General features: G+C 41.6%; 1 protein-coding gene across 1 annotated transcript; it reads left to right on the top strand.

The window, feature by feature from the left end:
- Positions 1 to 11,730: 11,730 nt before the first annotated feature.
- Positions 11,731 to 12,658, top strand: LOC130076598 (uncharacterized). Its single transcript, XM_056241738.1, has 2 exons — positions 11,731 to 12,310; positions 12,411 to 12,658. The coding sequence occupies exons 1-2, from the start codon at positions 11,731 to 11,733 to the stop codon at positions 12,656 to 12,658; spliced, it is 828 nt and encodes a 275-aa protein (XP_056097713.1).
- Positions 12,659 to 13,155: the final 497 nt, after the last annotated feature.

Here is a 13,155-nt window from a genome sequence, read left to right as displayed (position 1 = left end):
TTAGTTTTCTCTCTAACCTTTTTTGATCTAATTGGTGCAACAATATCTAATGTACTAGAGAAAATGGTGCTCAAACTGCTAGTCATTTCCTCTAGTTCATCTGTTTGTTTGGGTTCTCTGAGCAGCTGAGATAGATCAGGTAAGCTATTTGAGAATCTATCTATAGTGGTCGGAAGGATTGTTCTGCCTGGTCTATAACGTGGCGCAACATGACAAATTTCAGCAGTGCGTATTATACAAGTTACCATGTGATGATCGGTGAGATCGTCACTTTGCGGTATAATATCTATATCGGTTAGATTGGTTCCATATGATATAATTAAATCTAGTGTATGATTTAGACGATGAGTGGGACCACTGACGTTTTGCTTGACCCCAAAGGAGTTTAATAAATCTGTAAACGCAGTCCCTAACGCATCGTTTGTGTTATCTACGTGTATGTTAAAATCTCCAACAATTATTGCTTTATCGGCATTGACCAATAGATCTGAGAGAAAGTCTGCAAACTCTTTTAGGAAATCAGCATATGGTCCTGGAGGTCTATATACAGCAGCCAATGCTAGAGATAATAGGGATTTCTTTCTTACATCTAAGAGCGTAACGTTTAGCACAAGTACTTCAAACTAATGAAACCTGTGACCTGTTTTCTGAGTAACATTAAGAATATCTCTATAGATTGTTGCAACACCGCCGCCACGACCGATCAGACGGGGCTCATGTTTATAACAGTATCCTGGCGGGGTAGACTCATTTAGACCGAAATGGTCTACGACTCGTTTGGTTTAAGCCAGGTTTCAGTAAGGCAAAGTACATCGAAGCTATTATCTGTGACCATTTCATTTACAATAACCGCCTTAGGTGTGAGCGATCTAATGTTTAGAAGACCTAGTTTTAGAAATTGTTTTTGTTCACTGATATTTAGATTTTCAGGTTTAATTACAATAAGATTTTTCCTAGATCCTACAGTAGATTTATTATTTGGCCTCACTAAACGAGGAATAGACACAGTTTCTATATAATGTTCTACACTACTTATATCAATTAAATTGGCACAGCAAAGACTGTGATTTGGAATTTGATTTTCTAGTCATACGGTGTGTAACGTCTTGGAGATGTTGTCCGACAGAACAGCCGCTCCGATTCTGCTGGGGTGCAGGCCATTTACTCTATGCAGCTTAGCATCAAATCAGACCGGAGCATATGAAAAGGTATACTACACACGATATTAAACCAATGATGGACAATTAAATACAGCAGATAGTTCATACAATTTTCAAGGATTTATTTTCAAACTTATTATTATTACTTACCATACAGTGTTCTTGTCTCATCCACTTCACGCAACCCAGCTTTTCATTCCAGAGAACTCAGGCTTTTTTTTGAGTCCGTGGGAAAACAGCAAGGGGGCTTTCACACTGGCAGTTTAGTTCGGAACGGGGTATGGTTCGCATGAAAAATCGCTAATGTGAACGCTGTCATGCAGACCCGGGTGTGCACTGGGGTACCGAACCCGAGACTAGCTGGAGGAGGTGGTCTGAATTCGGTTGCTCCCGAACCCTGCCGCGGTTCGCGTGAATGTGAAAGCAACACGGACTCGGGTGCAAAACTTGTTCAGGAAGTAAAGTAACCTGCGCATGCATTTTAGCTTATTGTGATGTATTCAGTTAAATAAAACACTTGTAAGGGATGATAGTGTTGATGGATAGACCTTGGATACGAGTGAGAGTGAGCCTGCACTGCATTCGTGCATTGCGCGTGGAATCAGGGCAACAAATTTGGAATTTGTCTCCTCAAAAGAGTCAGTTTGCAAGCAGCAGAAGGCCACCTTATGTGACACACGCACAGTAAACCTGTATTGTTCACTCAACTGCGCATAATAGCAGCGAATTAATAAAAAACACAATATTGACCCGCGTTCTGTTTTCTATCATGCGCGCAAACGCACCAGGGTTCGATAGAATCAAGTTGAGTGCACGTTTACAAGCTGTCAATATTCGGGTTATGGTCGGGTTAAGGTCACGTTTCGGATTTCTGAAACATTCGGAATAACCCGTTTACATGCGTGAGCAGAGAGAGTTACTCCTGTATACATGGAATTTGTAATCAATTGGCAATATCTCAATGTAAACGGCGACGCACGGTTAGCGTCTGGACGTACGGACAACCTTAAGACGCAATATGCGTCATTTCCGATTCTTCTTCCTGTATCCAAAGACAACAACAACAGCAGCAGCAGTACGCGGATAATGAATAGTTCGGGGCAGATAGCGATCGCCTTTGCGCTTTGGTGCTGGTACTTTGGTACTGGTCCAAAAGTATGGTGCTGTGGTGCGTCTCGCCATGTTTACCTCTACTTCTTGTTTACTTCCGGTATACTGCACGCAGGTTTTTGTATGCGCTAGACAGCGCATACAAGAAGTTCTTCTACTCAAAAGACCAAGATTCCTTGCGAATAGAACATGCGCAGAACACAAATCAATGTTCCTTTTGATGGGGATATGCCGATACACGTTTACATGACCAAATATTCGGGTTAGAAAAGGGGTAACCCAGGGATCATATTCAGGTTTTTAAAAACCGGAATATGAGCATATTCGGGTTTTTGCCGGTGTTCACATGGCCGTGCGCGACCGGGTTATTGTTAATATTCCGGTTTTGAACGGGTTATTGGCTGCTTGTAAACGTAGTCTGTGAAACCAGACCACCGCTGCGGGGGGCGCCGGGAACAAGCGCGCTCGGACCGCAGCAAACGAGCCCAGTGTAAAAGCCCCCTAAAAGTAACTGAGAACAACGCGCGTATCTGAGGAACAGCCAGTCACAGGATTTTTGATTGTTTGTGAGGTAAAATGTTTTCAGTTTTGTTTGAATTCGTTTATATCACATCTGTGTCCCCCACTGGAGCTACTGGGCTGCGGATCTGACATATCACGGTACTGTTTGAATAGACTTCACTGCACGCCGGAGTGTTTTTGTGTGTAACACAATGTAGCGTCAGGTGAAAAAGTGTCTGCTTCACATCTGAGTGGCCTGTCTTACGGTGTGTGTCCACTGGGCGGAGCAGAGCGTGCGCTTTCAGTTAATTCACGCTCGCTCTGCTCCGCACCAGTTGAAAAAAAAATGCACTGTCACAAACTGTTTTGAAATATATCGGCAGAACGGAAAGATTTATCGGCCGATGCAGATATCTAAAAAATTCCAAGTATCGAGGCCGATATATCGGTCGACCACTTCAGTAGGCCTAATGTTACCTAATAATATTTGACTTCACTAAAACTATCGGTTGAGAACAAAACTTGAACTGAATTGAGCATGTTTTCTGTAGAGCAGCTTTATAGCTGAATCAATTAATTTCATAATTGTCAATTTTTGTTATTTATTGTATATCAATACTGTTATTTTACTGAATTAAACTGAACATTGAACTGACTCAAACCGAATAATGACACTATTGTCTTCTGTAAAAGCTTAATTGAAATAATTTCATAATTGATGAAATTCACGGTTATTTAATTGCACTGAACCAAACCAACACTGAAATATCTAAAAAATATTGTATTTTTAGAGCTGATTTACAGCATAATTTACACTGAACAAAATTATAAACGCAACACTTTTGTTTTTGCCTTCAGTCTTCATGAGCTGAACTCAAAGATCTAAGACTTTTTCTATGTACCCAAAATGCCTATTTCTCTTAAATATTGTTCACAAATCTGTCTAAATCTGTGTCAGTGAGCACTTTTCCTTTGCCGAGGTAATCCATCCACCTCACAGGTGTGGCATATCAAGATGCTGATTAGACAACATGATTATTGCACAGGTGTGCCTTAGGCTGGCCACAATAAAAGGCCACTCTAAAATGTGCATTTTTATCACACAACACAATGCCACAGATGTCGCAAGTTTTGAGGGAAGGCATGCAATTGGCATGCTGACTGCAGGAATGTCCACCAGAGCTGTTGCCCGTGAATTGAATGCTCATTTCTCTACAATAAGCCGTCTCCAAAGGCGTTTCAGAGAATTTGGTAGTACATCCAACCGGCCTCACAACCGCAGACCACGTGTAACCACACCAGCCCAGGACCTCCACTTCCAGCATCTTCACCTCCAAGATCGTCTGAGACCAGCCACCCGGACAGCTGCTGCAACAATCGGTTTCCATAACCAAACAATTTCTGCACAAAGGAAATTAGGAAACATGGAATTAGCTTTCACTGTTATGCCGATGATACTCAGCTGTATATTTCTTCAAAACCTAACGAAACTTACCAATTCACAAAATTAACAGAATGCATAGCTGATATAAAAAATTGGATGACTAGTAATTTCCTACTACTAAATTCTGAAAAAACAGAGTTTCTAATTACCGTATTTTCCGCACTATAAGGCGCACTTAAAAACCTTTAATTTTCTCAAAAAACGTCAGTGCGCCTTATAATCCGGAGCGCCTTATATATGGATGGTGAACTTACGTTCACCAAGACGGGGAGACAGCGCTGGGCGACTTACGCCACTATCTGCCAATGGATCGTGGATGCCTGGGCTGATATATCAGTCTCAACTGTGATCCGAGCTTTCACGAAGGCAGGAATAATCATAGATATCCATATCTATGGCAATAATCTCTTTATTCAGCCAGCTCACATACCCGTATTTACTTCCTGTTTTCGGTCGAAGTCCACAGTAGTCGATTGTCGAGTTCGCGCGCGCGTCATCGGCACACCACACAGCACCGTCATCGGCTGACAGTCTGAGTCTCCACTGTTGCTTAGTTACCAATGATCGCGCGCGCGTACTCGACAATAGCTATTGCCTACTGTGGACTTCGACCGAAAACAGGATAACACAGTCTCATCCCAAGAAGTCATATAACTGACGTCTTGGGACGTCTTTTGACCATACGTCAATATCCGCCTTTTTAGGGTACCCTTAAACGTCGGTTTATGACGATCCTGGGACGTCATACAACTGACGCTTTACCTTTAACGTCAGTTAGGTGACGGGGTAGGTTTAGGGGTAGGTTTAGGTCTGGGGTAGAGTTAGGATCCGATAACGTCATCTAACCGACGTTTAAGGGTACCCTAAAAAGGCGGATATTGACGTATGGTCAAAAGACGTCCCAAGACGTCAGTTATATGACGTCTTGGGATGAGACTGCGCTGAACAGGAAGAAAATACGGGTATGTGAGCTGGCTGAATAAACATCATTTTTATTCATATCTTTCACATTTACTGCAGTCAGATTCATCGTGTTCACTCACATGGCTGTGCACTTGTAATGACACATTAAAGGGATAGTTCGGCCAAAAATGATATTTAAACCATGCATTACTCACCCTCAAGCCGTTCGAGATGCATATGTCAATCTTGTTTCAGACGAACACATTTTCAGTTATTTTAGAAAATGTCTTAGACCCTTCAGTGGATATAATGTGAAGCAATGGGGTCCACCTCCTTTAAGTCCCAAAATGTGCATATATCCGTCACAGAAGTAATCCATCCGGCTCCAGGGGGATAAACGAAGGCCTTATGAGGGTAATCCGTGCAGTTTTGTCGTAAAAATATACATATTTAAAACTTTATAAATGAAAATATCTGACTTCCGGCAACGATCGACGCGCGTTCACGGGTGATGTTTTGCTCTGCTCTCTGCATAGCTCTCTGGCTCCGCGGGCGCGTTCGTTCTACGTCACGACGCTACGTCCTACCTCGTATGCCGACTTCCATCACCCGTGGACGCGCGTCGATCGTTGCCGGAAGTCAGATATTTTCATTTATAAAGTTTTAAATATGTATATTTTTACGACAAAACCGCACGGATTACCCTCATAAGGCCTTCGTTTATCCCCCTGGAGCCGGATGGATTACTTTTGTGAAGGATATATGCACATTTTGGGACTTGAAGGAGGTGGACCCCATTGCTTCACATTATATCCACTGAAGGGTCTAAGACATTTTCTAAAATAACTGAAAATGTGTTCGTCTGAAACAAGATTGACATATGCATCTCGAACGGCTTGAGAGTGAGTAATGCATGGTTTAAATATCATTTTTGGCCGAACTATCCCTTTAAGGTTGTTAAGAGGCTAAAAGCAGGTTTAAAACTTGTCCCGTTTAAGTCTACAGGGTGCAAATTTTAAAAAGAGGATAACACGGTGTAGGCAACACCGGTTTTTGTCGTTGTTATCTGTACTGACAGCACTCCAAATGTACAAAAAAAATTAGCTCAATGTTAAAATTGACCGGAGTTCTCCTTTAACGTTTGAACAACGTTACCATGGGAGTGAACGGAGTTGTCAGAACGCTTAGTAAAGTTTGACTTTTATCTGACTGTTTTGTTGACATTCCCTTTAGCACATCTAGTGGATGCATAACGCAAACCCAGTCAAACGTTTGACTGCAGTATCTCATGCGCCTTATAATCCGGTGCGCCCTATATATGAAAAATGTTCTAAAATAGGTCATTCATTGAAGGTGCGCCTTATAATCCGGTGCGCCTTATAGTGCGGAAAATACGGTATTGGACAAAAAACTTCCACACGTAATAACCTAGAATACTGTCTAACACTTGATGGCTGCTCTGTTAAGTCTTCGTCGTCGGTTAGGAACCTTGGTGTGCTCTTTGATACCAATCTTTCATTTGAAAATCACGTGTGTAGTATCTGTAAAACCGCATTTTTCCATCTTAAAAATATATCTAAATTACGCCATATGCTCTCATTGACAAATGCGGAACAATTAGTTCATGCGTTCATGACATCAAGACTAGATTATTGTAATGCTCTACTGGGTGGTTGCCCTGCATGCTTAATAAACAAACTACAGCTAGTTCAAAACGCAGTAGCTCGAGTTTTTACCAGAACCAGGAAATATGACCATATTAGCCCGGTTCTGTCAACACTGCATTGGCTGCCTATTAAACATCGTATACATTTTAAAATATTGCCGATTACTTACAAAGCACTAAATGGTTTAGCTCCCCAGTACTTGAGCGAGCTCTTAACGCATTATAGTCCTTCACGCCTATTGCATTCTCGAAATTCCGGCCAGTTGATAATACCTAGAATATCAAAATCGACTGCTGGCGGTAGATCCTTTTCCTATTTAGCACCTAAACTCTGGAACAATCTTCCTAACATTGTCCGGGAAGCAGACACACTTTGTCAGTTCAAATCTAGACTAAAAACACATCTCTTTGGCCTAGCATACACATAACACACTATAGACTTCCTTAATTCAAAATTAGGCTGCATAGTTTAGATCAGCCGGAACCGGGAACACGTCCCGTAAATCCTGATGTACTTGGTACATCATAAGAAGGATGGCGTCTACGCTAATATTAGTCTCTCTGTTTATCCCGAGGGACCGTCTATGGTGGACCTGCGCCTGGACCAATCCCAACTCATCCTGAAGTGCCAGCCTCATCAGCCCTGTAAAGGCCTCATCGACACGACAGCCATTGACACTGATCCTCAACAACTCGTGTCCATACCGGCGTGATTACTTCGACTTCCAACCAGATGGAAATGGATAAATATTCTAAATGTTCCGATCCAATCTGACTTGTAATGCTGCCCGAATCATACACTGTTCCTTCGTTGGCCAGAGGAGAACTGGCCCCCGACTGAGTCTAGGTTCTCCCAAGGTTTTTTTCTCCATTCTGTCACCTGATGGAGTTTTGGTTCCTTGCCACTGTTGCCTTGGCTTTTGGCTTGCTTAGTTGGGGACATTTAATATTCAACAATATTATTGATCTGCCTTACTTAAAGGGACACTTCACCCATTTGCATTAAGCCAGTCATACATTATAATTATCGTGGATTTTTCCTTTATTTTTCCCTGAGATGGGAGAAATAAGGATTTAAGTGTTTTACTTCCTGCTTTTTATGACGTAAAAATCGTCATTTTGCGTCATAAAAAGCAGGAAGTCCCATTTCATTGAAAATTGTAGAGACTACAAACACAAGCTCATCATTTATACAGGGTGTGGGACCCACTCACGCTACAGACCAGTGGGTGGGACTTCACTTGCAGATACAGAAAGCAATAACAGCCATCTTGTTTGGAAGCTAAGCTAACAAGCGCTTTGGAGATAGGAAGTAAGGACAATGACGGAAGAAACTAAACATGATATGGAAGAAGAGGATTTTGAAATTCTGCTGCTCGAATCCGGTGTTCGTGGCTATCTTTACGAGCCGCGATATAGTGAAGAGCAGCTGAGGCTGATGGAGGAACAGGAGGCGGCTGCCTGTCGCGGACGAGGAGCCCGGGCTGGCTCGAGCTGGGCGGACTGCTGGTGCCTGTGCTCTCGCTGTGCGCTACGGACACAGATAGAGTCCGTCTGCTGCAGAGAATTTCAACGATGGCAATTTCTCCTGGACGAAATCTTTGAATCAGACAAGCACACGGACGTTGGGACGTTGTGATCCATCCTAGTTTCGCACCGCATTCTGACTGAACATCCAGGTATCATGCAATAATTCACCATATGTGTTCATGCGACGAACAACCGTATAAGTCCAAAAAAAACAAAAATTGAGATAACCATGTGACTTGAATGTATGTGTGCCACTTTGTATACAGAATCACTTTGGGGGTGTGTTCGCGCGACCAAAACTCTGTATTTTAAATTTTAAAATAGTCTCACGCGGAAAAACCGTTTATGTCCACTAACGAAAAATGGAGACGCCGGTTGCTTTCATGTCCGCTGCGGACATTAAACGGCAAAACCTCGGCAAAAAAAGGAGAGCGAACATGAATGAATGGAAGGACAGAGCAAGGAAGTCTTTGAGGGATGCTGGGAAGCCATATGTGAACCGGAGAGGAGAGCAAAAACGAGGAAAAAGTCCACCGAAAGAGGTGAGTGAAAGAACCGTATACAAAGTATCTAACTTAGCAGCTACTGTTACAGTCAGAGGGGCGTGTAGGCTCCTGCGCGTCGTCTAACGTTACTACAGTTCATTCATATAGCTCACTCTGTTTAACGGATCAATTCATGAATGGGTCGAAATTAATGCTGTAGGCTACTACTCCTTATAACCGAGGATAAATGAATCGAAACATTATAGCTGCGTTTGATGTCTGGCTAGCCAGTTACTTTGTAACGTAGCTGGTTACAGTCAGGGGGCATATTACTGGGCGTCTAACGTTACTAATGTTCATACAGCTCTGACTGTTTAGCGAATCAAGTCATGAATGGGTCGAAATGAAAGCTGAGAAAATTAGACTTTGATTGCTTTATGTCTTCACTGAAATTGGTAAAAAAAAAAAAAAAAAAACATTGACGTGTTTAAAATATTTTGATATACTTTTTGGATCCCATGTTACCATTTATGCAACACTTTGTTTTGTAATATTGTATGCTATATTTGTTTGTTACTAATTTTTTAATAAATAAAAGGTAATAATAAAAAAATGCATTGATTGTGTAAGCTGTTACGTTATATATTATAGGTAGTAACCTTAATAGCTGCTAATAGCTCTAGTGTTCTATAGCTATATATAACAAAATAAACTCTAATGTGACTTTGTTTTTGTTAAGGGCAAGGTGTGCAAGGAGACGTGTCCCAGGCAGTGTTCAAGCCTAACAGAACAAAGAAAACTCCAGCTCTTCACAGAGTTTTATGCTGTCTCTTATGAGAGGCAGCAGGCTATCATTCTCTCTGGTTTGGAGCAGGTAGGCTAACTTAAGCAATTCATGACCATATCATGTCAACAGTATGCAATGCATCACAATGTAGGCCCATGAAACAACCAGTGAATTGAATACTACTGTATGCCTTCAATTCACTAAGACTGCACATGTGCCTGATCACTGTAAATGTTAAATTTTGTGAGGATGGATGAAGGATGATCAGCATCAAGTAGGCCACCAAGTGCATTACAGTCAGACCACAGCGCTTTGGTGCCCTAAAATGCTTATTCATTCTCCTAACCAAAGCCTACTTACGTACTTAATGACCTTAACCTGACAGCTCTACAATACGGCTAGCCTGCTACGCTATGGTAAATGTCTTTTTACTTCATGTCTTTTTACTTCTAGCACAAGGTGAGTCGCAGACGACCACGTGGGCCCGACACTGAGATTACTAAGAGGAAGTACACCTTCAAGTACCATGTGCAACAAGGAGGCCAAAGACTTGCTGTTTGTAAACTCACATTTATGTCAGTCTTTCAACTGACCAACAGTCGCCTACAGGCAAGTTTTATATAGCCTAGCCTTTTCCGTTTGTTAACTTTTTATTACATGCATGATTTTAATTAGATACATTGTCCATAACATATTTATTTAAAGTTACTTATCTTTGAAAAGGTTATTCAAGAAAAGTTAGGCAGTCAGTCTGAGGGAACAGAGCAGGTAGCTAAAGTCAGGTCTCCATTAGAGGACTTCAGAGGAAAACATAAGAACAGGTAAGTAAAAAAAAAAACAAATCTTGAAGGACCTCATGCTCTCGTCCTGTTAGTTTTTAAAGCTGCACCATTGTCACACCTACAACATTCCCTGGTCTAATGGTGCACTGGACGCTGGCATTATAGAGCGTTGGGTGCCTTGCCACCCTATAACGCCAGTGTGCACATACCGTAATGGTTAGGATTCAGCTCACTGTTGTTGCCCAGTCAGGAAACATATTTTTGCACTTTGAAATCGATATTAGAGATAAAGTGCAATGCAAATGTAATGTATGATTATTCTTTGTATCATTACAACATGTGGATCTTAAAGAGATACTTCAGCTCTGGAAAGATTAATGTGTATTTAAAATGGGTCATTTATGTAGTAGAAATGTGAAATTATTTTTGAATGGAGCCTTCTAAAAGCCAGAAAATGTATTTTTGATTTATGGGGATGAAAGACAACTCCCAGATTGCAATGCTAAAATGCACACATCAATCAATCACATGTTTAGCATCCATGTAAACACTACATTCAGATTTACAAATCGGAATAAATTCAGTTAGATTGAAACAAAAGATGTGCATGTAAACAATGACAATTTTTGCGTCATCGGAGGATTTTTTCCAGACAAAAAATACATAAATCTCTCATCTCAGGGGGATATGAGGGAGAAAAGCATGGTAATTCGAAAATACTAAAAAGAATTCGGTTTTCTAATGATACAAAGCTTAATGCTAAATCTTGAAGTATCCCTTTAATGACTGTATGTGAAAAACAAAATCCTATAGTTTAGAGGAATGTTTATAATTATACATTTATGGTCACAGAAACAATGCAATTGTGCAAAACAGACCAGCATAGTTTATTATATTTCCCTTGTTCATGAGTTGTGGTGTTTATTTTTTAGGCCTCATAGCATTCATCCTGCAGTGAGAGAGGGGATAAGAGAGCATATCTTGAGCTTCCCACGCCAACCGAACCACTACTCACGGATGAAGGGAGATGTGGAGAGGGAGTACCTGAGCCCTGATTTAAACCTGCTCCGCATGTTCCGCCTGTACAAGGAACACAATCCAACATCCACTGCAAAGTTCTGGCTCTATAGGGATATCTTCAAGCAGCAGAACCTCAGTTTTGGGCAGCCAAGAAGTGACACTTGTGCGAAATGTGACACCCTGTTTTTAAAATTAACAGCTGCTACAACAGAAGGAGAAAGGTTGAAGATCGCAGCCGAGAGTGAGCTTCACCACCGGAAAGCTGAAAAAGCGTACACCCAGTTGCAGGCTGACATAGAGTGAGCCAAAGCCAATGATGACTGCCATGTCATTTGTATCGACATGCAGGGGGTAGTGTTCACGCCAAACCTGACACACTCCAACGTGTACTATCAACGGCAGCTGGCCAACTACAACCTCTGTATCCAGGAGATGGGCACTGACGATCCTCCTACAATGTGCCTCTGGCATGAGGGCATCGCTCACAGAGGTTCCATCGAGGTGGCAAGCTGTCTTTTGAAGTGGGCAGAAACATCTTTTGCTCCCCTAGTCCAGCCAAAGGAACGGAAGCTCGTCATCTATAGTGACCGATGCTGTGGGCAGAACAACAACTGGCGAGTCCTAAACCTCATGGCCCTGCTCGTATCTAGAAGGTACTTCAGTCAGATAGAGCAGAAGTTCATGGTGTCTGGTCACTCCTTCCTTCCCTGTGACCGTTCCTTTGCCACGCTGGACAAGAGGCGTAAGGTGTCCACACTCCACACCCCCAGCGATGTCGCCGAGATGATCCGTGGAGCCAGGCAGCAGCATCCATTCAAAGTCATTGAGATGAAATGTCCGGACTTCAGGCAGCTCCCTGATGCAACATTAAAGCGTCCACCTGGCTTGCTAATCACATCCATGATGTGGTTGAAAGTGACAGGTAAAAAAAAAAAGAGTAGGTCTTCTGAGATTAACAGTGTTGGGGATATGTGCGTGAAAGAAGAATCTTTATTGAATTTCTTGTTGAATCATGATTTCAGCTGCTGATCCATGGTGTGTCCACACAAAAGGGAGCCACAGCCTCTACGAGGGATGGAAGACCTGGCTGATCACCAAACAGAGGAAGAATCAACCACCTCCAGCTCCCTTGTTCTCCACCACGTATGCTCGTGCTTATGAGGACCCTCTGCCCGTCAAGAAGGAGAAGCACCGGGATCTTATGAAAATGCTAGCCTACATGCCACCGGAGGCCCAAGCATTTTATGGGGCATTAGAATGCGAAGAGTAGCCTGGTATGTGTAGGTCATGTGCAGGGTAAGGTGGGGTATATTGTGTATATTGTGTAAAATTAATCATAATAGTAGTTGTAGTTTATCTTGTATGCCTTATATTATGTTGTATAATAGGAATATATAGTTATTTATTTAGTAAATGAATGAATGGGGTGATTTATGAAATGTATTATAAAATGGTAAACTAGCATATGGAACCATAGCAAGGAATGATGATGATGTATGACATGTCTGTATTGTAAATATGTATTGTTTACAGTTATTACTGTTGTTTATTGTTTGTATGTATTGTTGATTGTATGTACGGTTTATTGTTTGTAATGACGTTTATTTTCTGTACTATAAGTAGGCCTATGTATTGTTCATTGTTCGTACTGTATTGTCTGTGTTTTTGTTCTGTGATTTATGTTGGTAAAAAAATAAAAGAAATTGAAAGAAAGAAATGTTTAATATTTTCTTTAAGGTTCTGTTACTGTATTAAAACTAAGATAAA

This window comes from Rhinichthys klamathensis, unplaced genomic scaffold, assembly GCF_029890125.1.
Source record: "Rhinichthys klamathensis goyatoka isolate OS25496 unplaced genomic scaffold, OSU_Roscu_1.1 h1tg000666l_1, whole genome shotgun sequence".
Lineage (NCBI taxonomy): Eukaryota > Metazoa > Chordata > Actinopteri > Cypriniformes > Leuciscidae > Rhinichthys > Rhinichthys klamathensis.
This window is presented reverse-complemented; position numbering and strand designations above follow the sequence as displayed.

What these genes read in the sequence shown, in the direction of transcription:
- LOC130076598 (XM_056241738.1), top strand. Translation starts at nt 11,731, where the DNA reads ATGCAGGGGGTAGTGTTCACGCCAAACCTGACACACTCCAACGTGTAC. An exon ending in GATGTGGTTGAAAGTGACAG is followed by an intron (nt 12,311 to 12,410) that starts GTAAAAAAAAAA and finishes TCATGATTTCAG; the next exon opens with CTGCTGATCCATGGTGTGTC.